This window comes from Drosophila bipectinata, chromosome XL, assembly GCF_030179905.1.
Source record: "Drosophila bipectinata strain 14024-0381.07 chromosome XL, DbipHiC1v2, whole genome shotgun sequence".
Classification (NCBI taxonomy): Eukaryota; Metazoa; Arthropoda; class Insecta; order Diptera; family Drosophilidae; genus Drosophila; species Drosophila bipectinata.
In genome coordinates, this window is record NC_091734.1 from 6540092 (window position 1) to 6565773 (window position 25682).

General features: G+C 42.2%; 1 protein-coding gene across 1 annotated transcript; it reads right to left on the minus strand.

The window, feature by feature from the left end:
- Positions 1-1127: 1127 nt before the first annotated feature.
- Positions 1128-23732, minus strand: Tbh (Tyramine beta hydroxylase). Its single transcript, XM_017246596.3, has 7 exons — positions 23422-23732; positions 5075-5433; positions 4869-5020; positions 4423-4814; positions 4013-4362; positions 3760-3947; positions 1128-2903 (listed from the first exon to the last, which is right to left on the minus strand). The coding sequence occupies exons 1-7, from the start codon at positions 23636-23638 to the stop codon at positions 2603-2605; spliced, it is 1959 nt and encodes a 652-aa protein (XP_017102085.2). The 5' UTR covers positions 23639-23732; the 3' UTR covers positions 1128-2602.
- Between the last annotated feature and the right edge of the window lie 1950 nt (positions 23733-25682).

Here is a 25682-nt window from a genome sequence, read left to right on the forward strand (position 1 = left end):
TCTGGGCGAGTCCTTCACGTACGCCATTACGTTACGCATACGCCGCGTATGCCACTTGACTTTTTTGGTAAAGAAAGGAATGTGGAAAGGAAAGTCAGCGCGCTTTGTTGGAGCCAAAATTTGAGACTGCTGCCATTGCAACACTTTGACCGAGAAATTAAAAAGAAAGCCAAGACCTCGAAAATTCCTCTCTTTTGGATGAAATTCGAGGGTTTTTTAAAGGACATTTAAAGGCTTCCTCTGAAGAAGTCTATATCTTAGGTAATATACACCCAATTCTTAAACGGAATATCTCAAAAGATTTCTATTAGATTCATTTCATATAAATCAGAACTTAAGGCAAGCCCATGATCATCCAAACCATGTCTTCATTTTGGGCAGTAAACATCCAGTTCTTAAAAGGTATACCTCAATAGATTAGTTCCTAAAACTACTATTTAATGGCTAAACTTTAATTAAACTTAAAATTTAAAATATTCCTTTTTTAGCAGGCCAAAGTTCCTTAATTTCAGATTACATATTTATGTTTCAATATGTTTTTTGGAGAAACCCCACCATGCACTTTTTAGTGTCTGGGGGTCGTTCCCGTTCTCTACCGTTTTTCAATGGGGTTTCTGGCTTACCCCTTCCTCGGCTTTCATCCCCCTCCCCTTCTCCTATTTTGGATAAAATATTTTGGTATGTGAGCTGGTTGGACGGCGCCAATGAATATTAAAATATTTGTTGTTTCGTTAAAAAGTTTTAATTGGATTGCAAGCGTTTTTAATACTCTCATGACTGTCGCTCAGCCCTCGACCATCGTCCATTGTCCTTCGTCCTTCGTCCTGATTTCCATTCCCCTTTATGTTGGTCACAAAACTGAAAAATCAATTAAAATCGCCGCTTGTCCGTCAACTCGTTGAAGGATAAAATATTCCATAATAATAAAAGGCAAAAACAAACATTTTTAAGCGCTTTCGACACTTTTTTTTAATCCTCCCGAAAAATCACAAAGCATCGCGATTTTGTAAAATAATCCCGTTTGAAGGATATTCGATTACAATTCCCGTTAGCATCCAGCCCATCCTTGTAACCTTTTGAGAAGAATTGCATTTTTAATAGACAAAGTCACATTTCTGGTATGGTGGTCAGTTTTTTATTAGATAAATTATACATTTTACTTTTTTTTTGTCTCTGCTTTTTGTGGTTTTGCGTATTTTTTAATTTTTTTTTTTTTTCGATTTTTCCGCTTGCCGTTTTTATAAATATTTCATCTACATAGTTTATATATTTATGTGTATATATATTTCTTTTATAGCCATAGAACAATTATCACATCTTACATATGTTGGCTACACTTACAAAAACGTATCCATTACATGTTTACTCATATGTATGTTTGTGTTTGTGTGTGAGTGTGTGTGCGAAGGATATCATAAACAAATGAATGATAACTAATACAAATAGTAGTGGCTGCTTCGAATTCAAATGAAGGATCGAGGGCTCCTGGCTGCTGGTAGCCCATCTTCCATGTCCTGTCAACTGCCAACTGACATCCCAGTAGTGGCCGAAAAGTTTCCACATTTCCGCTCTACACTCGAAACAAAATTCCAGCTATTTCTCAACAAACTGCAGTCTGGAGCAGACTTCTTTTGGCTCAGTGCCCTTTTCTTGTGGGGCTTCTTGGTAATTAGACTTGGCTGCTGGAAAAGTTTGCTCATTTATTTTGTATAAACAGCGCCATTGGCCTTTGGCATGGCGGAGGGAGGGGCGGGGAGGGGTCTTGGCCTTCGTTTTCGACGGCTTTGGACCATTTCCTTTGCTTTTTCCGTACCGTTCCTTTTATTCGAGTTGGCCATTTAATTTTTCAGCTGACGCTGAGAAGTATGCTACAAATTTCGTATGCACTCTAAAAATAATGCTATTCGATCTTAAGGATATGTGAAATAAATAACCAGAAATATAAAAATAATGAAAGGAAAACACAAGTCAAAGGTTAAAACTATTTTCAGTGTACTAGGTTGTGTGCGTGTGTGTGGGTGGTGCTTTTGTGCGTATGCATATGTATGTGTTTGCAGGGATGTGTGAGTGTGTAAGCTGCTTTGTATTAAACGTTTAGCCTGGCGGCGCTGTCAGTCGGCAAATTTCAAAGGATGGCCAGGACAACAAGGGCAAAGGGCATATCATAAATGCTAAGGACTAAAAAAGGGATGGAAGGAGGGGTGGAGGGGGCAAACAGGTGGCCCAAAGGAGGCGTGGCTGGGCAAATGCATTAGTTATTCAAAAAGAGTGAAAACATTTGTTTTGGCCAACAGCTTTCACTTGGCGGCTTTGAAAAAGGATAGCCACAGTGAAAACTGGACAGGATGAACTTAAAAGGATAACCGGAAACATGTCTACATATTCCTTAACTCCCCGTTGATGTGAAATATTAGTTTCCAAGGATGAAAGAGGTTCGACTGCGGCCCAAAATTAAAAGTGTCCTTCTGTTATCCGTGCAATTGTGCGAGTGTGTGTGTGAGAGTGCCTGCATTTAGTCACACAGGATCGATTAATAGCTGTGTGGGTGTGTGTGTGTGTGTGAGATGCCATGCCCTCGCCAGATATCCTCCTTAGTGGATCCCTAGTAGATGCACTCGCCGAGCAGATCGCAGTCGCCCTTCTCCAGCGGCTTCAGCCAGAGGGGATTGTAGTTGGGACAGAGCTTCCGGTGGATGGGGATCCTGATTTGGACGGGCGTCGGGGCCACGCCCTCCCAATTGGGCCCCTCAAAGCGGGCCCCATCCGACCTGTTGCACTGCATGCTGAGCGGCTCCTGGATGTACATGGTGTACAACTGGTCCACCCTGGGCTGGCTCCACTCGATGCTCCGGTAGTTGGCGGACCTGGCTCCGTTTAGGTGGATGCCGTGTTGGTGCTCCTTGCTGTGAATACGAAGTGGGGGATAAAAATGAGGAATTAGTTTGAGATTTTTTTAGAGCTATCTTTTATTAGGATGGAGGATGGCTTGGAATCCTTAAATCCTTCTCAGAAAATCTGCCTCAGTTAGGGAAGATTAAGAACCGAGAGGAACTGGTAGGTATTACCAACAATAGCTTAACCTTTTACCAATATCTTGGTTGGCCATGAATACGGCTCACGATGCTCAGAACTCGCAGGACCCTCAGGACTCCACGCATTCTAAGGATGCCTCATTGCGGTGGCCCTAATCTAATGTAAACTTTTGGCCCGATCCTGCTTAAAGTTGGCAATTAGCGAACACCTTTTGGGCCAAATGCTGGCAAATGGTGGGCAAGGGGGATGGTTCAAGACGGAGGGCCCAGGAGGGCTGGGGGGTGTGGAACAAAAAGCATTTTGCCGTTATGAATGCGCCAAGGAATCGGGCCAAAAACGATGAAAGCCAGCCGAAAAGGAATGCCGAAAAGTTTGTCTTTGATGCACAAGGAACAAGGAGTAAAGGACGAGGGGGCATGGGTAGGCATGGGTAGGACTTGGAGGTGGCATAAACCCCTTAATGAAAACCCACAACGTTAGCCCTTCCCTTCCTGCCCCCCTCGTGTCATCTGTCGTCGGTTCCGCTGCGTAGATTAAAAAATATTTCTTCCATTAGCGAGCAAGGAAAATGCCTGCGGGACGGATGGGTCCTGGTCTGGTCCTGGGATTAGATGGACGGGCAGGGGTATGGAAAGGAATGTAATGGGTAGAATGCCTCAAATGCGCCTGGGCGTTTATAATTGCTGAATAACCGGGTACGCTTTAAAGGATCTGCACTTGAGTTACCGCTTCATGTAGATGAAATAGTTCTCCAGCGTCTCCTCGGAGACGGAGCTCTTGCAGACCTCCAGCTTGGTGGCCGGGTAGTAGTGGATGTAGTTGACGCACATCTCGTCGCTGATGGAGAATCCACCGAGGGCGGCGCTCTTGTCCTGGAGCGTGTTGTAGTAGCAAGTGGTGACCAAAGCATCTCCCTGAAAAGGACACAAACAGCTAGAGCAACAAACCAAAACCGGACTACGGAAGACTTATCCCCTACCGGCAGGACACGTGGCTTGTAGTGCAGGGTGCGCATCTCCTGGAAGTGATTCGAGTAGTAATCATCCCGGTTCACCTCGCGCAGCTCCTGCTCGCCGCGAAAGTGCCGGGTGAGGACGCGAACGCCCCGCAAGTGGGTGTGCAGCTGGGAGCCGAAGATGATGATGCCGGTGGATGGCAGGGCGGCCCGGGTGCAGTCCGCCACACAGTAGCCGCTAAGCGGAAAGGCCGTTTGTCCCGGCGGGATGGCCATCTTGTCGGTGTACTCCAGACCCAGTTCCATAACAGCCGCATCGTACTGCCGCAGTCTCTTCGACATCTTGATGCGGAAGCCGGAGTTGTCCACGAGACCTGTTCCACAAAATAGAGGCGATATAGAAGCCCCCTAAAATCCCCCTGCCTCGTACCCACCTGCTTGTCTGTCCGGATTATTGAAGTGAACCTCCAGCCGGACGTAGGGATTGAAGCCGGGGCCGCCGATGGGCAAACCCGCCTCCGGGGGATAGGTAAAGGTACTGGCCCCCATGGCCCACAAAACCATTACCTTGGAGCAGACCTTGGCTCGCGGGGGAAGCTCCTTGCAGTCGCCATTGTATAGGGGGATCTCTTCGTGCTCCCCGGCCTCGCAGTGGAACACCTCCATGTGGTGGACGATGCCGGGCGTCTTGATCAGCGGCTCGAACTGAACGATGTGGTGGCGTCGCTGGATAACGCTGTCCAGGCGCTGGACATGGCACCAGTAGGTGGTCTCCTCGGCGGGAATGGGCGCATCCTTCAGGGTGATCTCAAACTGGTCCAGATCGCTACGAATACGCCGTGAAAAGAAGCAATCAAAGCACACATCCGCGTCCACTTACTTTTCGGGAATTAGTATCTTGTCGGCGCGGAGCAACTGCAGCATCTTGACGCCGGCCTCATGGGGAGCCGTCACATTGGGCAGGGCAAACTGGTGATCCTCCAGAGCCAGCTCGGACTCGCCCCGGGCCCACACCACGTACATGGTCCCTTCCTAATTGTCTTCACTTTAGAATCACTTCGGAAATTACGTTTTTTTGGGACTTACATGGAGTCGCAAATCCAGGGGATCGCAGGTGTCGAACTTCCGCTTGAAGGCCAGTGTAAACTCGTCCATCTTGAAGACCTCACAGTCCTGTTGGTAGTCCCGGCGTACCCAGCCCCCGTCCGGGCTGGTGTAGGTGTCGGTTACAGCATTGAAGAATCCATTCTGATTCTCGAAGAAGCAAATATCCGCATCGGCCAGACCGCCGCGCTTCGAGAATCCCAGATAGAACCATCGGTGCTGCTCATTGAAGGCGTTCTGCAGGTGGAAGAGCACCTCCTGCTTGTACCAGTCCACCATCCAGCTCAGCTTGATCTCCTTGTCGTCCAGGTAGATCTCGTGCAGCTTCGTATCCGACAGACCTGTTGGCAAAAGAGAATCAAGAAGAGGTCCTGGTTCAATTTCTCACAAAGATTAATTACTATGGTGAGGATTAAAAATGTTGTGCGGAGCCGTTGCTACTCCGGAGTTATGACCATGCCATTAAGCTGGCTATGCTGCTTTGGTTACCCTCAACCTCAGTCAGAGCAGCAGTCACCCATCCTCCAATCCTTCACCGTCGCGATAATCAAGTTGCCTTGTCCTAATTACCCAAATAAAACGAAGAATCTGCCAGCTCCTGCTCCTGCTGATATGGCTCCTGCTCTTACTCCAGGCTCTCCACCTCCTCGTGCTTTCAGGAATTCAGAGCAACTCGGACACTTGGCAACAATTGGTAGAGTAAAGTGGGAGCACTTGGAATGGGCCGTGGAGTTTGGCTGTGGATTTATGTTGGCAGGAGGCATCAGGATCAGGATGTCCGGGAGGGAAGCTGGAGGGAAGGACATCAATTACAGCTGCAGCCAGTCGGGCAGGACAACAAGAACAACATCAGCCATCGAGCAGCCAGTGGAACGGCAGTAACGAGAGCGAAAGAAAACCCAATAAAATGTCAAATCCAATTGGCAAACACACGCCGAGATCGAGGACGCAGGACGCAGGTTACACAGGACACAGAACAAGGCAAGAGTGGGGGGGATGAAGAGGAGGTGGTGGGGTAGGGACGCGAAACGCAGGACGATGGACAAGACGTGGTGTGATGGCACGTGGATGTGGATGTGGATGTGGCTTTGCAGCACAGTTCGTAAAGTATATCAAACTGTTTGTCAGTGAACATGCACTGGGAGAAAACAAAACGACCTAATTATTACCTGAAATGTGATTCATAAAAAAATATAAAAAAGCTAAGAAGACCGTACTACCGAAGCCAATAAGAAGAATAAACAGATAGGTTCCAACAAGATTATATTTCTATAAACTGCATCGCTGTGTCTTCTCAAATACAATGTATTTTCTCCAAGTGTAGCTAGATGAAGACACAGAAGGAGAAGCCAAAGGATCCAGGACGAAAGCCAGAACGAGAGAGCGACAATAAAAACACTCGATTACAATCAAAAGTGACAGGGGTTCGTGGTTTTTTTTTTTTTTTTTTTACACGATACCCACCCCACAAGGGGGTGGGCCTAGCATGGCTAGGTGGTGGGGTGAATGGGGTGTGGGCCATGGTAGACTCTCCGGGCAATGGTGCGTTGATGAATTTCGCTTTCCGCTTGCTCGCTGTCCGGGCCAGAAAATGTAGCAGTTCAATCAAGTTCAGCGGAAGTAATATGGCCCAAACGAGATTGGGGAGTTTGGCTGTCACCCCCCTTGCCTCGCCAATGGGCCCCATCTACTACCAAAAGAGTGTACGAGAATGTGTGTGCTGGCCACTAAAATTGATTTGTTACCGTACATATGTCTCACTTCACGTTTTACAGACAGTTTTGCCCGTAAACCCGTAAACATTTCGGCCCCGTAACCGCAGAAACCCCAACGAACCGTAACCCTAACCCTTTCATACCCCCCCCCAGCTGCTAGCTGCTAGTTGCTCTGGAAAAACTTTGGTAATACGGAACAAATCGGTTAGGTTGTTGTTGCTCCTTTTTCCGCTTTTCCAATTGTTCCGGGCTTTTCCAATCGAATTGGAATCCAATTCGGATACGAATGCGGATACGGATGCGGATGCGGAGAACTAGAAACTCATAATTGGCCCGTTGATCGGTAATTATTGGCCATTTTTCGTTTCGACATTTTTGGCCAAATAATAGTTCTTCCTGGCTTTCAATTCGAATTCGAGGGAATGCTTGAGTTTTGAATGCATTTATTAGAATAAGCTCTGTTAAATAGCCGTATTATGCCCGAAAGGATAAAAGGACCATCAGATCCGTTCACGTAGGTAATTCAATTTGGGTTGCCTGTTATATAGCCTGGTTGTGTTGGTACTGGCCCAGTTCATTGTAGATTCCGCCGGTGGCCAAATTGATTTGATTTCGCATTGATTGGACAGGAAATGGCTAGAGGCAGGTCCTTCTCTCAACATATCCTGACCTGCTGCCGTTTTGGCCCTCTGGAATTTAACACTTTGTCTGGCCTTTTGGCCATTTGATTCGACCCACAAACAATAATGCCCGATAACATGGAGTGTGATAAAATTTAATAAACTTGAAGTTTATTGCATTTGCTCGACTGCTCTCCACGCCGCCTTTCCAATCGAAAAGTTTCCCCATCCCATCCCATGGCTTGTGCCAGAAATGCCAGTGAGGAGAAGGTCCTTTTGGGTGGATTCAGACTCTCATTGTATGGATGTGAGCCGCATAGTTCTCATGATGAGAATGATGAGGATGTTTGGCGCGGAAATGCCAAAGCGCACAGGAATTTTCTTATTATTTACTGCAAGCGAACAAACGCGACTCGAAGGCATGTCCTTCTGCTATTCCGCACTTCAGTAAAGTCCTTTGAATTTTTCCTAAGCACATCATATCATTAAATACATATTTTTATCGAGTTTTTAAATATTCATTCTAAAGCTTCTCTAATATCCTTTTTTTGCAGTGTCCTTTCTTGCATTTTGTTCGCTGAAGGATAATGTCATTATAATAATGTTATATGCACAAATCGACTATCGGTTTGGCCTGCAAACGATTTAACTCGGCTTTTCGGTCGAATGTCCTTCTTCCGCTATTTCCGGCAAAAATTTCCCGCCACATTTTCCGCCATTTTGCAGGCCACTCCATGTTCCCCAGTCCAGTCACCCCACCCCGAAAATGGCGCATTCCGTTTCCGATTCCGATTCCCATTCGTACATTCAAATTGCCGCTCAAGTGACGCAAAAGCATCTTGGGAATGAAATGCTTTCGTGCCTTTGGCTTGCTTTGGCTTTCTCCACTTTCTCCGCTCCCCATCCCCATCCCCACCCCACCGCTTGCCGCTTGCCCCACTTAACACTTTATTGAATTCCTTTTGTGTGCCTGTTCCTGGCCCCTGTACTCCCTGTCATTATCCGCGCTCTCATCTGTCCATGTCCAGGACATTGGCTCATAATATAAATTGAGTGCCACCTGCCTTCGTCCTGCGTCCTTTCCGCTTTCTTTTCTCCTGTCAGCTTGAGTTATGAAATGGCTTAAAATGCGACAAAACTTTACGTCTAAGAAGACCTCTTCAAATACCTCTTAGGACTCAAGATTTCCAATACTTTCTAGTACTGATTTCATATTAATTTTTTACTTTTCTTTTATGGGTTATATTTAATTTATTTATTAAATGAAATCAAGGGGTAAGTCGAGTTCGTCTTCCTTTGTAATGTGATGCCCTTTCTCTGATTGAGACAAATATTTGTACAAATTTCTCCTTCGCTTAGACAAACTTTCTCCTGTCTCCGGGCCAAAATCGGAGAAAATGTGGTCGAGACTGCAAATAAATTATTGGGGATTTATGGTTTGCACTGCTTACACCTTACACTTCCTTATATTGGCACTTTGATAGACCTACCCCTGACCTCCGCCATCGCCACACGCCCCAACACACACTGTTGTCTATCATAAGGCTTATTTATGGCCAACACTTTGTGCCACCTTTCGATAATGATAATTTCAACGACTATAATAATAATGACGAACGATCCTGAAAGGGGGGGGCGGAGAAGGGTGTATTCTGGGGCAAACTTTTCGCTTTTCGAGGGGGGAGGCAGGAGGGTCCTGCGACCGCAACAAACTGTCATGACACATTGAGTAATGACACTCTCAAGTCGATAATCCATTAAGACAGCCAACACTGAGCCCCATGAATCCCTAATGCCTCTCCGGAGATGAAGCCGTTTAGTTTTCGGGGGCGGGACAAGGATGTGGAAATTAAAACCCATGTCCTTATAATCCTTCCGTTTTCTTAAACAAAAAACTATTCGGTTTTCGGTGTATTAGTAGTTTAAAAAAATACAATTCCAGGATTGATCATAAATTCCTAGTTTTTTTTGCGTTAATTTTGTTTTCCGTTTTTGTGGAGTTGCAGCGAAGCATATGGAGAGCCCCCAAAGGCGACATTTGGCATGGTCGGTTGAGGGAAACAGGAGCTGCATATGCCGAGTGACCAGTGACCAGTGTCCAGTGACCAGTGTCCTGTGAGCTGGATGAAGGACGAGGAGGAGGAGGCAAAACGCACGTGAATGTAAACAGCCGCAGGCTGCTGCATAAATAACAAAGCCGCCAAATTGCCACGGCCACAGTTGGCCAAAAAAAAAAAAAACTGAAAATAAAAACATAGAGCCTAAAAAAAAAAAAAGCTCAAAATGCGGTGGCGACTGCGGCCTCTGATAAATAAATTAAAAGGCACACGCAAAACAGCCCAGGAATGGCCCAAAAACGTTACCCTCCTTCCCATCTAGAAACTGGAACCTAATAAAGCTGACCAGCGGTTAGGTTGGGTAGTCGGGGGATCAGATCGGTGGTCCAGGGGCAAGGCACATGTGTGGCCACAGCCAGGGAGCCGACAAAAAACCGCCAACGCGTGGCCACAGCTCGGCCCAAAGCGGGCAAAAGTGGCAAAAACGAGACAGGGCCATGGTCGCAAGCGAAGCTGCAAAGCCACAAGCCCTAAACAAAAATTGATAAATCTGGAAAAAAATATGGTCACCACAAGGTGCTAGGCGAATCTAAGAATACTCTACTATGGTTGAAAGTTAATAAAATTATTTTATTTTAATTAATGCAGTCTATCAAAATTAAGGCAGTTACAAAAAAAAAAAAAAAATACAACAAAAAAAAATATTACAAAAAAAAATTACAACAAAAAAAATTACAACAACAAAAATTACAACAAAAAAAATTACAACAAAAAAAATTACAACAAAAAAAATTACAACAAAAAAAAATTACAACAAAAAAAATTACAACAACAAAAAATTACAACAACAACAAATTACTACAACAACAAATTACAACAACAACAAACTACAACAACAACAAACTACAACAACAACAACAAGCTACAACAACAACAAACTACAACAACAACAAATTACAACAACAACAAACTACAACAACAACAAACTATAACAACAACAAACTACAACAGCAACAAATTACAACAAAAACAAACTACAATAATAGCCAATTACAACAATAAAAAGAAAATCACTTTTTTTAAAAAAATAGTTTTCCCGGCTTTTCAGGCTCGCTTAGGTGCCACCTATGAGAATCGAGGAGGAGGGCGCTGTTTTTTAATTAATTATTATTATTTTTTTTAATAATAAATAATAAAATAATAATTTTATTTTTTCCGATTTTTGTCGCCCTCCTCCTCGATTCTCATAGGCTTAGGTGCCACCTATGAGAATCGAGGAGGAGGGCGACAAAAATCTGGGCCAGAGCTCCTTTTTTTGTCAATTAATTTTTTTATTTTTTATTGAGTTTCGATCAAATTAAAAGAACTTTAGCAACATAACTGTAATTCAAATAACGGTAAAAATCTTCTCTTTAATTAGAAACTGCACATCCCTCCCAGGTTTATCTGGCAATATTTGTAAATACATATATTTCTTAAAAACCATGTAAGTCTAACTGTAACCAATAGGAACTGTAGTGTTAGAGTATCCTGGCATTTTGAGGGCATAAAGAGCCATGGCTAAAAGCCGTAAGGATAAGAGGGAGGTGCAGATACCACAAAGTGCAAACGTGCTGGAGAAAAAAATGGAAGAGAAAAAAAAAGCACAGAATCATGGCCATGTTTTCATTCGGTTATTTGACGCCAATGGCCGAAACGTCGAAACCGGCTAAGAGGCTAAAAGAAAACAAGTCAAGTTCGAGGGAGCAGTTATTAAAAAGATATTGAATTTTGATGGCTATATACGAATCGGAAGTGGACCTCGAGCTAATTAACTTTTCTTGCTAATTAAAAATTAAATATGGCTTTTAATGGCCGGAGTTTCTGGGCTTTAAGGACTCCATTATTTTCCCTCTCGAAGCCTCTGATGTGAACTTTCATTTTATTTAATTTTTTTTTTTGGGATAATCTCTTTAGCTTGCAACTGGATTTGGTTTTATGATGTATCCCGAAGTCCTGAGTCCTCTCTGCCTGATGTGGCAGCATGGCAGCACTCGCACAAGAAGTTAGGGGGGTAAGAGGGCCAGGACCTCTTATCAGTTCGTGGCTGTGTGTGTGTGGGTTTGGGTTTTGGGTCTGTGTGAGTGTGCGTGCTGGGTAAATTAGGTTTCATCTTTGGGCAATTTTCCTTTTGCTATTTTGCTGCCTTTTTTGCACTCTGTTTGCAAACTAATTTACCGTTAGTTATTACTCGACACAAGCACGTGTATGTGTGTGTGTGTGGATGTGTATGTGTGTGTGTGTATGTATTAGTGAAAGCGTCTATCTCAGCATGCATATGCCGGCCATTTGTCTGCCACGCCTTGACCATAAATAACACGTTCTTTAGGGTCCTGGATACACAGGTCCTTGGGACACGGATACGCACACACACACACACACACACATTGAGAGAAAGTTGTCACTTATAAATGTGCAGCTATTTCCATTAAGTTGTTGTCATCACTAACATTCCTGCGAGCCTCATTTGACCAACGCCAAAGGCACTTGGCCAACAAAAAAATACTTTGCCCTAGCAGACTTAAAAATACTTTAACTTTTGGTAAGATAATAATATAATATTTAATTTAATTTATAAAAATATTAAAAACTCCTCACATGAAGTATGGTGGTATATATTTTATCTTTAAGTATAAGGATCCTTTGAAAAGGGTATCAAGTCTGAGCTCGAGTCCTGCTCTTCATTTTGTCTTATTTTATTTTATTTTTTTTTGGTGTTCAGTTTGTTTAGGCCCGAGGAGAAAGTTCGGGAGAAAGGTCAGAAAAAAAAACAAGTCGCTAGGTAATCTACGGCTAAACGGAAAGTGGGTGGAGGACTACAAGTATCTTCCAAGGAGGTGTCGGCCGGAGGGGTGGGGCGTTGCGGGTAACCGACTTAATCACAAGAAAACGACGTCACAGTATCCTGGCCTGTCCTAGCCAGGATATGCCCGTCCTCCCTTTTTCTACAGTGCCACTTGCTCCTTCCATTCCAGTCATTCGAATCTGCAGTGTCAGCCATTCATTTGGTTAATGACATTGTGGCGGTTGCTGCGCCAAAAGCCACAAAAAGGGAGCCACAGTGGGACCAACGGGAGGGGAGGGGGACGACAGCGGGGGGAGAGGCTGTGAGGGCGAGAGGGAGACAGCGTGCATGACTAAGAAGGAGGCAAGAAAGTATCTCCAAGATACTTTTCAACTGACACATAAAGTTTTCAAACAGCACGGCGAAGAATAGGTGTGGCTCTAGGATATTTAAAAAATGTGGCTTAAAAATAAAACTAATTTATTGTTTAATAGCTTAAGAACATAACTTAAAATATTTAAAGTAATTTATATTTTAGAAAAATTCAATTTTTTTTTTATTTCTTTCCTAGTTCTCTATGTAAGTCCTTGTCATTAATTAATTAACAACTTTGCTAGATTTTCTGGCAGTGTAGGCATGTGTTACGGTGTGTATTTTGATGCTCATGTTACCGCTTGTCTGTGCATATGAAAGTTGTTTTCCCGCCGCCCTGGCCGCCCCCCCACAGATCCTTCGCTTATCCTTCCAGCTAACCACCGAGTCTGAGCTCTGGTTGAATTATTTTAGCAGCAACTGTTGTCTGTGGTATTTGTTGTTGTAGTTGTTCTAGTTGTTGTTGTTGTTGTTGTTGGCTTTGTGCTAATGCAGCAGGATGCTGCCCATTCACATCTGGCCGTTGTGTCGCCTTTTCATTCGTTTCTTTCCTCCCCAGAACAACATTTCAGCCTCTTGGGTATTTTCTGGCAAGCAAGCAAGAAATGTAAATGAAATATAAATTAAAAAAAAAAACATAAAAATAAAATTAAAATAGACAAACAAAGCAAGAGCCTTTCAAATGTAACTGAATTAAATTATACAAACACACACACACATACACACAGTCATATGCAAATGCAGGTCCTTTGGCTATGGAATTATTGAAAAAGCTTATAAAGAGTTTGCATTTCTGGGTCTTTAGCGCAAGGATGACTTAATAATGGTCGAAAATTTGCATACAGAGAACAGACACACACCAGCACACACACACACACACACATCCTTGATTCAATTTCGTTGCAATGAAGACATTGACACGCCCCCGATCCAAGCACAGGACCCAAAACCCACTCACCCACACACGCTGAACTCTCACTAATGAGTTTCAAATGGAAAGTACTCAATGAAAGTACCCAGTGCCACTCCCATTAAACGTCCACAGCCCCCCCTAAAAATCGCCCAAAACAAAAAAAGGGAAAAACCCAAAACCATATCCTGATTTTTGTACCATTCTTCCAAACTGCCGCTGGACTCTTTTTTTTTTGGGGGGCACTTGCCGCTTGATGCATGGCACTCGAACGGTGGCAAGGATGTGCCTTCAGAGGTTCGGTGTTTCGGATGATTCCCGATTTCCAAATGCTTTGCCGTCCCTCTTTAATGTGGACGCCACATAGTTGACCCAAAAAATTTGGAGGACCTTCTACTCCACCAGGATTCGTTGCCTCATTTTCAATTTCTCTTTTCTACAAAAAGGGGGAAGACCCACAACTACGAATACCAAAAAAAGTTCTCTACCGAAGACCCACCAATATCGTTTAGAAATTTATATATTCCGTGGCATTTTTAATTATTGTAATTAAACCATTTAATTTGTAAAGTTTTTACAGTTAAAATGGGGGTTTTTAAAACGATTTAAAATTGGTATAAAGCTTTGTATTTTTTGGTAATGAGTTGCGAACATGTTTCACAGAACGGAATGAAGCCCGGCGGCACTTTGTAATTGGCTCGCCGAAAAGGACGCGGCAGGACCTAGGATGGGTGGGTTGGTGCTATTCAAAAATGAAATTATATACCGCAAGGACAAGCCCTAACGGGGGTGTGGAACGAGTGCCTGGAGGGAGGGGTATCCTGGCAACGTGGCTCAAGCAAACTCAATTTAATCAGGCAACGAAAATCAATTTGAAATAGATTTGCTTCGTCGCACTAATTGAGGCAAAGAAGAGGCATCCTTGGTGGCAGCTACCACGCCCACTGCCCACTGCTCCCTCCTTTCTACGGCTACTCCCTTGAGGCAGTGGGGGGGGTTTTGAAAATTAACAAATATTTGTCGAAAACTAAACGCGGCTATATGGAGAGCAGTTAGTTAATTAAACGCTTTTCAACGCCCTCGCAAACAACAACAACAACAGTAGAGGCGGCCAAAAGCGAAAACAAAAACAATAACAATAACAAGGCGATAACAAGAAAACGTAACATAGCAGCCGTGGCAGCAACACCAACAGCAACAATAAAAGTTGTTTAGACATAAGTAAATTACTTGGAAGCGCCATTTTGACACTTGGCTGGCGGCGGCAATTCCACTCCTCCTCGCTCACTCCTTCCGGTCTAGGCCAAGCCGGGAACCCCCCTAACCAACCCCCGTCCCATCTCTCTTTCTAGTGGCTTTGATGGATTTAAGTTTCAAGCGTAAATTGTAAACAAAGTGGTGATCTAGCAACTAATAAATACCCTGCGATATGTGAGTAAAATACTCTATAAGAATATTTACATTATAGAATATAATAGAGTATATAATTAGAAAAAAAAAGATTTCGAATATATAGAATGCAATCTTAAAGTTTAAGATTATGTCACTTTTCAGCAAAGGTGGCGTATACTTTATCTTAAAACGTAAAATTAAGTATACGCCACGTGTACTTAAATACACAGCATACATATGAGTTAGTAATGAGTTAAGTTATACATACATATGTACATATGTATAAATGGAAGATGTTAATTTGAATCATTAATTTCCAATCCTCATCTAGACAAAAATATATATTTTTGGTTTATTGCGAACTTCATAACTCGGCCAAAACTGGTCCGATTAAAGAATGTCATACCTTCCCCAGCTTAGTTCTTTGAATATAATCATGCTACATCTAAACCTGGAAATAACAATTCTCAACCATTTTTCTTAATTTTTCCAAGGGGTACCATCAGGACTTTTGGCAAAAATTTTGAACAAATTTTTTTTGCTCGATATTTGTAATATTTGGATACAGATATATGGAGATTAGAAACCTGATTCAAAAATGGTATTTCGTTTTGGAATCGGTTGAGAAATGAGTAAAATATTTATTAAAAAGTCCATAAAAACTTCAGATTTTGAAAAAAAATAAATCTTCAAAAACGTGTTTCCAATTTTTTTAATTTTTGGAGAGGAAAATGTGTATATCTTGGCTAATACTTATCAGATTCACAAATGTTATACCTTTCCGAACTTAGAACTCTCAGTAGAATCATTTTCTATCAAAACCTAGAAATAAAAATTCTGAACCATTTTTCTCAATTTTTCAAAGGGGATTTCCATCAGGATTTTTGACAAAAATTTGGACCAAATTTTTTTTGTTCAATATTCTTTATATTTTGATAAAGATCGATGGAGATGAGAAACCTGATTCACAAATGGTATTTCGTTCTAGAATCGGTTGTAAAATGAGTAAAATATTTGCTAAAAAATGCATCAAAAATTCAGATTTTGGAAAAAATAGAAACTTCCAAAACGCGTTTCCAATTTTTTAAATTTTCTTAAAGAAAAACTTGTATATCTCGGCTAATTCTGGTCAGATCCATAAATGTAATACCTTCCCGAACTTAGAACTCTCAGTAGAATCATTTTCTATCAAAACCTGGAAATAAAAATTCTGGTCCATTTTTCGCATTTTTTCCAAGGGGTACCATCAGGATTTTTAACAAAAATTTGGACCAAATTTTTTTTGTTCTATATTCTTGATATTTTGATAAAGATCGATGAAGATGAGAATCCTGATTTACAAATGGTATTTCGTTTTGGAATCTGTTGCGAAATGAGTAAAATATACGCTAAAATGTTCATCAAAAATTCAGATTTTGAAAAAAAATAAATCTTTCAAAACGCGTTTTCAATTTTCTGAATTTTCTGAGACAAAAATGTGTATAACTTTGCTAATACTTGTCAGATCCATAAATGTAATACCTTCCCGAACTTAGAACTCCCAGAAGAATCATTTTCTATCAAAATCTGGAAATAAAAATTCTGGTCGATTTTTCGCAATTTTTTTAAGGGGTACCATTAGGATTTTTGACAAAAATTTGGACCAAATTTTTTTCGTTTTGTATATGCTATATTTTGATGCAAATAGAAGGTAATTGGAGCTCTGATTCATAAATGGTATTCCGTTTTGTAATCGGTTGCAAAATAGGCTAAATATCCACAAAAACGTGCATCAAAAAACGAAAAGGTGTAACTAGGCTTGATTAAAATATGAATGGTTATTAATATTAGTTTAGTTAAGAGGTTTAATGCTTAATAGCATTTATTAATAGAGATAGAAGGGTAGAAATTTGGCCATCTACACAAAATGGAGACATCCTGTGAAAGGGTATCAAGCCGTCAAAAAGAAACTAAGAAGGAGCGAGATGATAGCGGGAGAAGATGGCCAAAGACGAAGGCCGAGGGATAAAGAGAAAGAAAAGGAAAAAGCAGCAGCCAAGTGCCCACAAATACATTCAAATTTAATTGAAATACAAATTGGCAGCTTTTGTTGCCAATCGTCCGCATAAAGCCCGAGCAAAAGTGGAAGCCGAGGCGGAATAACAAAGCAAATAAACAAACAACAAGGGAAGTGGCCAAAAGTGGGGGCCCAAAACCGGCAGGATCTGAGGGGCGGGCATAAAGGGGGCTAAGGGGGATAAGGCAGCGAAACGGCAGAAATTCGCAAGTGGAAAGCAATTTGAATTGAATCTAAATATTTATGCAGCAGTTTGGGGTGCAAAAAGTAATGAAAAGTTTCTTACGAGCGAATAAAATAACCAAGTAGCCCAAAAACCAAAAGATTTCAAAATTTCAATATTAAGCATTTCACTTCGTGCCGATGGCCAATAAATATATTAAAGTGAAGGCTATCAGAATGCCAATTTAGTCAATCGAGTGGGAATTTCACTTGGAAAGTCGGAAATTAGAGAGTATTCTAATCCTATAACTGGAACTTAATAAGATCCAGCTTTTGTGGAGCATATTCTTTTGTGGACAAGATGTCCTTGGAGGGGCTTTCGCTATCTAGCATCCGCCGGATGGCAATCCGTGAAGGTTTTCGCGGTTGACGAATCTTTCCTTTCCTTTCTGGTCATCTTAAATCGCATTAAAGTCTCCTTCGCCAGCAACAGAGTCCTTAGCACAACACCCACAACCAACCCACACCCTCTTGGATTAAGCTGCATCAAATGATTTGCCCAATTTAAATTGCTGACATAAGTGTCTGCATATATAGAAGGATATATATATACATACATATGCGAGTTAGCTTGCCGGGGTTTTTTTTCTGAGCGGACAAAACATTTCGATTCCTCCACTAACTGGAGCAAATTCAAAGAAAATTTCCCCCAACAGCTTTGGCTTGCTTGAACGCATTTCAAGTGGCGTTTGGCTTCAAGTCGCCTGAACACACACACACACACACACATCCTGCTGCTGCTTGAAAACACACTCCTTACAGGGGGGGCACATTGGCGGAAAGTCATGGTGGAAAAAGCGACATGGCGGGCAAGTCCGGAAAATGCAACACAAAAACTAGCGAGACGCTTAATAAAGCCACACGGAGCGGAAATGAGCGTGTAATGTAAACGGAAATGCGTTGAATGACGCCATATTTGCTGGGATTCGTTCTGTGATTGGTATTGGTATTGGTATTGAAGTCCTGTCCTGGGGTATAAAGATTCCCAATCCGAATCGATGCTGGTGCAGAAAACAAGAGCAAAAGTTATCCCTAGTTATCCCCCTGAGCAGCGACAAAGTGTTAAATTGTGTTCGCCAAAGAATGACAGAATGCTGGCAAGACAACGGAGATTGGGCCAATTCCCGCTGCAGGCAAGCCAAGGACTCAAGGACTCAGCGACAGTGTCTTGAATATTATTTTTTAATATATCCTCTGGCTAACTAATCGAATCTGAAAGGCTCTTGAACAAGATTCATTACTCATACGCCCCGTCAGTTTTCGTTTTTCTAATGTCCTTTTTTTTCTAATATCCTTTCGTTTGCGCCATTTTGTTCCACTGTCCATACTGCACTCATGGGACAGAGTTCCGCAAGTGTGTGAGCGAGACATACATCATTGGTTATTTATTGGTTTCCACTAAATAAATCGAACTGAAATTGGCAAACGTCGCAGAATGGCCATCATTGGCCTCTCCTGACCTGGTCCGGTTCCTGCTACTGGTGCTACTGCTACTGCTGCTGCTGCGATATCCACGTACACCTCACGTAAGCCCCACAACATATTAGGGTTGCCAAAGTTTTCTCCACGCTTTCGGCCAAGTCAAGTCACTCCACTGAATGTTGGCCCCAAAAAACTTTTCGGTTCGCCGTTTATTATTTATTCAGTCAAGTTTTCAGCCTGACACCAAAATCCAATACACGTCCATCCATCGTCTCCCAATGTGTGGCTTCATTTTATGGCTATCTATATGCTCATTAGCTTTTAGCCTTCTCTCCTTTTTTTGCGTCGCCTTGGCGAATGATTTGTTCCGATTGTCAACTGATTGCAGAGGGTCGGATGAGTAGGCCAAAATACTACAAAGTACGCAAAGCAGGGAGCCCAGGTGACTGGGCTTATCCAAAAGTGAGCAAGGAAATTTGCTGTCAGGGGAATTCGCTCGGCTTTTGACTCGAACACACTCAAAGAAATCATATAGACTCTTATTATTATGACTTTTAAATATTTATTTATTTAAAATTATATTTTAAATAAGAGAGAACATAGGGACCTGCTATAAATAATATTTTTAAATAAATATTTCATTGTATATTTTGTCTGAAAGTGTTTCAGCAAAAAACGATTCGGCCGATAAGAAAGGTAATAACTTTTAAAATCGCTCTGGGCCATCGCAGGTGGCAGGAAAAAGGTGGCCAGGGAGCAGTGCTTTTTGGCCAAATCATTTGCCATTATATCCTGGCGTTGGCTTAGATAACTGTTTCTGAAATATTCACAATATGCCAGCAATGATAAATGAAACAATTTCAAATAAACGACCCAGAGGTTTCAGGTGTTCTGGCGACTCGAATTGATATATCGTAAATATTAATTGCTTATTTGCTAGTGTATTAAATATTGCGGCAGCATCATTAATATTGATATTTGGCGAGAATCCTTTAATTTGCATATTCACATTTACTGTAGCATACTTTTATGGGACGGCGGAGGGCTGCCATTTGGGTTTGCGATTAAAATTAATGACATTGTGCTTTGGCTTTGATTCAAGCGATAGAAGCGAACAATGACACTGCTGATGAGCAAATTTAATAAAAATATATTGAAAGGGTATGGCAAGGTCCTTGCATATGGCACATGTTCCGGTTCTTGTCTCCTGCGAGACATCTTTTCTCGACCTCCAGTCCCTTAATTCCAGTCCAGAGTCCAGAGTCCAGTCCAGTCGAGTCAGCTTAGTGCCGGGCCAACAAAAACACTAAATAAACCAACAAACGGCAGCACTTTGCACACAACAACAGTCTCCAAACAATAACAACAACTAAATCAACACTAAAACAGGGCCAAAGCACAAAAAACAACAACAATGGGGCTGCAGCTGAGCACATAAAACAAAAACAATACACCAAAAGAAATAAAATATACAAAACAACAACAAAGTTAAGCTCAAACAAAGGAGCAGTTTAAAAAAAGGGGTGGAGGACAAAGACCGAGAGAGAGAGAGAGAGAGGGGGAGAGTGAAAGAGCAAGACAGACGAAAGGATCGGACCTCAAAGCGTGCTGCTAAACGCTCGTAAAGCTTTCAATTAAAATTAATAAAAATTTACGCGAATTAAATAAACACAGACGCGACCAGGACGAGTGGCAGACCGAGTCCGAGCCCGAGCCGGAGCTGGAGACGCAGTTGTTGGCCAGGACAGGTGAGCGAAAGGTGAACAACAAGGATGGGGCAAATGCCAAAGGTTGGGCTCTCAATTCGATGGATGGCCAGGATTCTTTTAATTTGCGAATTTAATTATTTAGAGTATTGCCGAGCAAGCACTATTAAAAACAAGTATTTCTTTGGAGGCAACACTGCGTATACTTGATTTAAATATGAAGATGGAGAAGAACTATCAATAACACTAATAGGTAGGCATTTAAAAAAAGCTAAACTAAGGCTCTTACAAGGATTAAAACTATTTTATTGAAATAATTCATCTAACAAAGCCCTTTCTTTGCAGGCAACAGTGCGTATACGTGATTTCAATAGAGGAAATCCAAACACGTAAAAAAAATCTATAAATATTTGTAAAAAGTAGCTTATAAAAAAATCAATTAAAGCCTTAACTAGTAAAGCCCTCCACGTATTTAAGCCATTTTTTGAAAGACAACAGTGCGTATGCGTGATTTAAGTGTAAATTTTAATCTTTACTGCAAAAATACTTAAAAAACATAAGGAATTAAAGTATTGGTATTGATTCCAAAGACAATCCAGCCAAAACTAAATGGATTTGGCAATTAAAAATAGTTTTGTGCCTTTTTTTCGTAGCAGGGACTGACAACACGATTTTTGGGAGACTTTAAAACGCTCCTATCATCAGATTTCACCTCGTACAGAGGGGTTTTCAATTGATTCAGAATTCAATCAAATGTACGTTTACATAAAAAGGGCTATATGCGCGGCTGGGGCGTATGAATGGCGGGCGGGGGGGGCATGCAACTTTGCAACTTTGAAGGCTCAAAAGGCAACAGTAACAACAACAACAACAATTACAAAAAAAATAAATAAAACGAAGGAAAGCTGTATGTAACACGCATCCGGTTACGTGATACGTTTAACGTGACATTCGCATCCTGCTGTTGGCCAGGATAGCCTTGGATGGCCAGGATGGCCAGGACGGGCAGGACGTCTGTCGGTGACACATTAACCGGGACTGGAAATGGAATTGGAACTGCCTGGAACACTGTCCATTGGATTATATAAATTGAATTGTTCGGTAAGCAAAATGCCCAAGCGAAACGTCGAGGACGTGTGGGGCGTCCAACGCTACATAAACATATACATACGGATATAAATTCTATCCTGGATGGGGCTTCCGGGAAAGTGGCGTCCCGCTGACGCAAATCTCTCCTAAGCCGACCGGGGCATACGGAGTACGGAGAAAAAGGAACTAAAAAGCCGGACAAGAAAAGGAAGAGAAAACGAGGGCTTTGTCAGTTCCTTATGGATTTATGAGTCCGAAGGTAAATATGTAGAGTGGATTCGATCGGAGAGATTGGAGAGGCGCCCCAGCACTAATCAGACACTTGTGTCGGATTTGGGACCACACATCGTATACGTAATTTGAGCGGAAGATATCGAGGATGGGGAGTGAGGAGGACGACATAAAAATAACAAATTATTTTGCTTATTTCCATGTTTACGATACGGATTCAAATTTTTTTTTATAGACAACCAATGAATGGCCAATACTGGGAACACAAACAAACATCTACACTAAGAATAAATGCGAGACCTCTTCTCATAGCCTCAAGCCGCCTTTTTTTTTGAATGTTTGGTAGTCTTTCTCTCAGTGGTTCATATGGGCAGACCATCTAGGATGGCCATTAAGAATGTTTGTCCCATTTATGATTCATGAATGCTCTTTGTTGCTGTCATCCGACCAATGAACTGTCCCCAAATGGCAAACGAAACTCGAGCGCTTCACCAATTTGGACTTGTTGCCTTGGAATCGATGTTTGGGCATTTGGCGGGAGTTTGCATAGCATCGCTCGAGTGACGCTCCTGACTGTCCAGTAAATGGATTTTCTTTAACTTACCGATATGTTTACCAATAGTTAAGTGAATGGAGTTGTGGCTTGTAAGGCGGAGATTATCGTAAGCCTAATGGATTCGCTTCAAATTTAAGAGGTATTCCTGATGGAATTTCGTTTTTACGAGTCCTTTTCTCAAGGATCTGTTAAATCTCTGGACCGATGACGTTGGAGCACCTGCACCTGTCCTCTGACGGAATCCCTTGTCGAGTTGCCGGGCAGTGAAGCATGGAGCCAGTTATTCAGTCAGTCAGTCAGCCATTCTGGCTGTCAGCGCACAAATGGCGCCACAAATGTTTTGCCCTTTTTGCCGAATGGAAGGATACATTTGTAACTTCTATTGATTTTTAATGCACGCTTTCTGCTGCCAGCCAAGGCGTCGACTCCCTCGTAGTCGTAGTCGTAGTCGTCTGTAGAAACAAGCCACCAAGCCATGAACTTTACGAGGAAGCCACCTACTCAGCCAGCCGGAGACTGCTTCTCCTCTGCTCCGACCGGCTTCACCCTGGCTTGTCCTTGCTCCTGGCCGCCCCCCCCTTCGGCACAGAATCCCTGCGAATTTTAATGCTTGTAGCGGAGAAACAAACAAACATGTCACAGTCGAGAGGAGAACAGAACTGGCCGCAAATCCGCCATCTTCTTTGGCGATGCCATTCCCATCGCTCCACTTGATAACTTAATGCCCCACGCATGCTTCCACATCCCCACACACACACACAAACACACGCAATTACCCATATACACACACACACACAGGCGAAGGGAGTGATGGGAGGGGGGAACAGATAGGCATCCATCCGGACGGACAGCTTTATAAACAAGCAGGCAAACAACGGAGTGAACTTGCCGGAGTGCCGCCTATGCATTTGCGTATTGGAGATGGAAGCGTGAGCTTTAATCGAAAACATCGATTATCGATTACGCTGAAGATCAATCGAAATTATACAGCTCCTATGAGCGAACCCTACCATGGAAAATAACCTAAAAACCAAGAGGGTAATATTTTAATAATATGTATTTTAATAATATAATTAACCATTTATAAATATTTATATTCTATTATTAAGAGATTAATGTCTTAGAGTATATTATTTTATCCTTAAAACACTACTTACGATTGGAAATAACGCAAAGTGGGCGAGTGAGAAGCGTTGCCATCAGCAGGAGCAGCATCACTGGCAGCAACGGCATCGAGTGTCCTTGAAGGACTTGGCTTTGGTCCTGTCTCAACTTTGGCTTCGACTCCTGGCCCTGGTGGCGATGCTGGCGATGGTGATAAGCCTGTTGTTGGACAGGACAAATGCCATTTTGGCTGCTCAACTGCACCGTCATTTTCAGCTTTTTAACGAGATTGAGCCTGTCCAATGGAGTGATCGTTTCTTTATCGTTTATCGCTTATCGTTTTGTCGCTTATCGCCTATCGTGAACCGTTGACAATTCCTTGCAGTCACTAATGCTGTGAATGTTGATGTTGCGATTGGAAAAAAACCAATTTATTCGGAAATCAAATCTGTAATGTATGCCACAAAATATACTCTTCATGCGAAATCGAAAAAAAAGGAAACATAAATGTAACGAATCAACTATACCTTATAAATAGGGTTATACCAAAATAAAAAAGGGGGCTATCACTTTTTAGTAGCTAATCCCCCAAAAGGCTGGGCCCCAAGTTTAATATTTAAAAGTGTCATTAGCCGGAAAAACCATCATCCATCATACCCTCGGACATGTCGCACAGCGGGAGTAATAAAACAAATCCGTGTTCAATTTAAATCAGACCAATGACAGATTTTAAAATTGACAACAACGAAAATGTAAGCACATAATAAATGTTTACACGTTCATTGTATTGTATTTACATGACAAATTTATCTGCCACAATCGAGATGGATGGATGGATGGCTGGATGGATGGGTGGTGGGAGGTTCGGTGGCATGGGAGACAAAATATTAAAGAGATGCCACAAGGAAGGTGGAGGGAGGTGGTTTCTTTTATTGGTGCCTGACTGGCTGTATTTAAAATACGAGTCTTTGGTGGGGGCATACTTTTTAGCATCGCCCCGTTTTACGACTTGCCACATTCCGTGTCCCGTGTACATCCTTCAACTTGTTCCGCAAAAAGTTTTCAACGTGCCAGCAGCTACGTGTGACGACAACAGCAGCTAAGTAACTCACTTTCACTCACTCACTCACTCACTTTCTTTTGCAGCCTTTGCCTCCTTGTGGCAAAGTTGCGGAAATTGGGCTACACAACGGTGGATTTGTTGGGCATAAATGGCATTAATCAGTTTGCGGTTTACTTTCGCAAGTCATCCATCCAACTTCTTGCCTCTCATATCAAATTGTAACTTTATGGTTTTCGGGGACCAAACTTTCTGCCAAAAGCCGCACCACTGTCATCCAAATGCAATGGACAAGATATATATCATATATATCACAAAGAAATTACTATTGCTTCCAGCATTTTTACATCCGGTTGTCTGGTTTTTCGCTTTTGCTTCCTTCTGGAACAAAGTCCCGCAAAAGTATGCTATATTTTTTGTATAGCATTATTGAGACACCACGTGTCCTGGTTTTTAGGGATTTACCGAGAAAATAATAGGATTTTCTGAACACAGATGCAATGTATCTAAAAAAAACACCACGTGATTAGGATTCTTACTTGGAAAATACACATTTTTAAACAAAATGTTATAAACAAGCTTTGCTGTTGCGTTGGAGTTTGGCCATTATTCTATTCGAGTCCTGTCACCGTGCCAAGATTAGGATCTGCACATTTTTTGTCAACTCGGGCATGAGTTAAGCAATCCTGGAGGCATTAAGTCGCACCCCTCCTCCAGTCTCCAGTCTTTAGCCGTCTGTCTCCTGTCTTCTGTCTCCTGCCACTTGGTTAGACCAAATTGAAAACGAATTAAAATGAAATTTCCAAACGCTTTGTGCCAAAAGTTTTCGGCCATCTTCTCTCTGAGCCACACGCCGAGCGAAATACTTTTCCAAAGTACTTAAATTCCTTTTTTTTTTGTTTTTTAAGCCAAACTTGCAAACTTCTGTACGAGTGCGAGTATTTCTTTTTGATTTTAATTTTACGTTGGCGCTTCTCAGCCCCTCCCCCCCTAATAGAGAATGCATTTCCATTTTGATTAGTTGATTCCAAAAAGTCTCTAGCCAGATTTCTGGGCATTATAAACTTTCGAGAATGAGATCCCCAAAAAAGGATCTTCCTGACACACTAGTGCCCGAACTTCAAAACTCATTAACCCTAAAAAACCTGTCAGACTAAAACAATATCCATAAAATATATACATATATATGCACAATATGCCATTGAGTAAAGTGTTTTTAACGATTATTTTCACTTCTGGAGTTGGCCAGACATT

Bases quoted from the DNA above. Each gene is read 5' to 3' on its own strand.
- Tbh (XM_017246596.3), bottom strand. From the start codon at position 23,638: ATGACGGTGCAGTTGAGCAGCCAAAATGGCATTTGTCCTGTCCAACAA. The intron at 5,434-23,421 runs GTAAGTAGTGTT...TTTTGCCAACAG, and splicing joins ACTTTGCGTTATTTCCAATC to GTCTGTCGGATACGAAGCTG. The intron at 4,815-4,868 runs GTAAGTGGACGC...GCGTATTCGTAG, and splicing joins AAGATACTAATTCCCGAAAA to CGATCTGGACCAGTTTGAGA.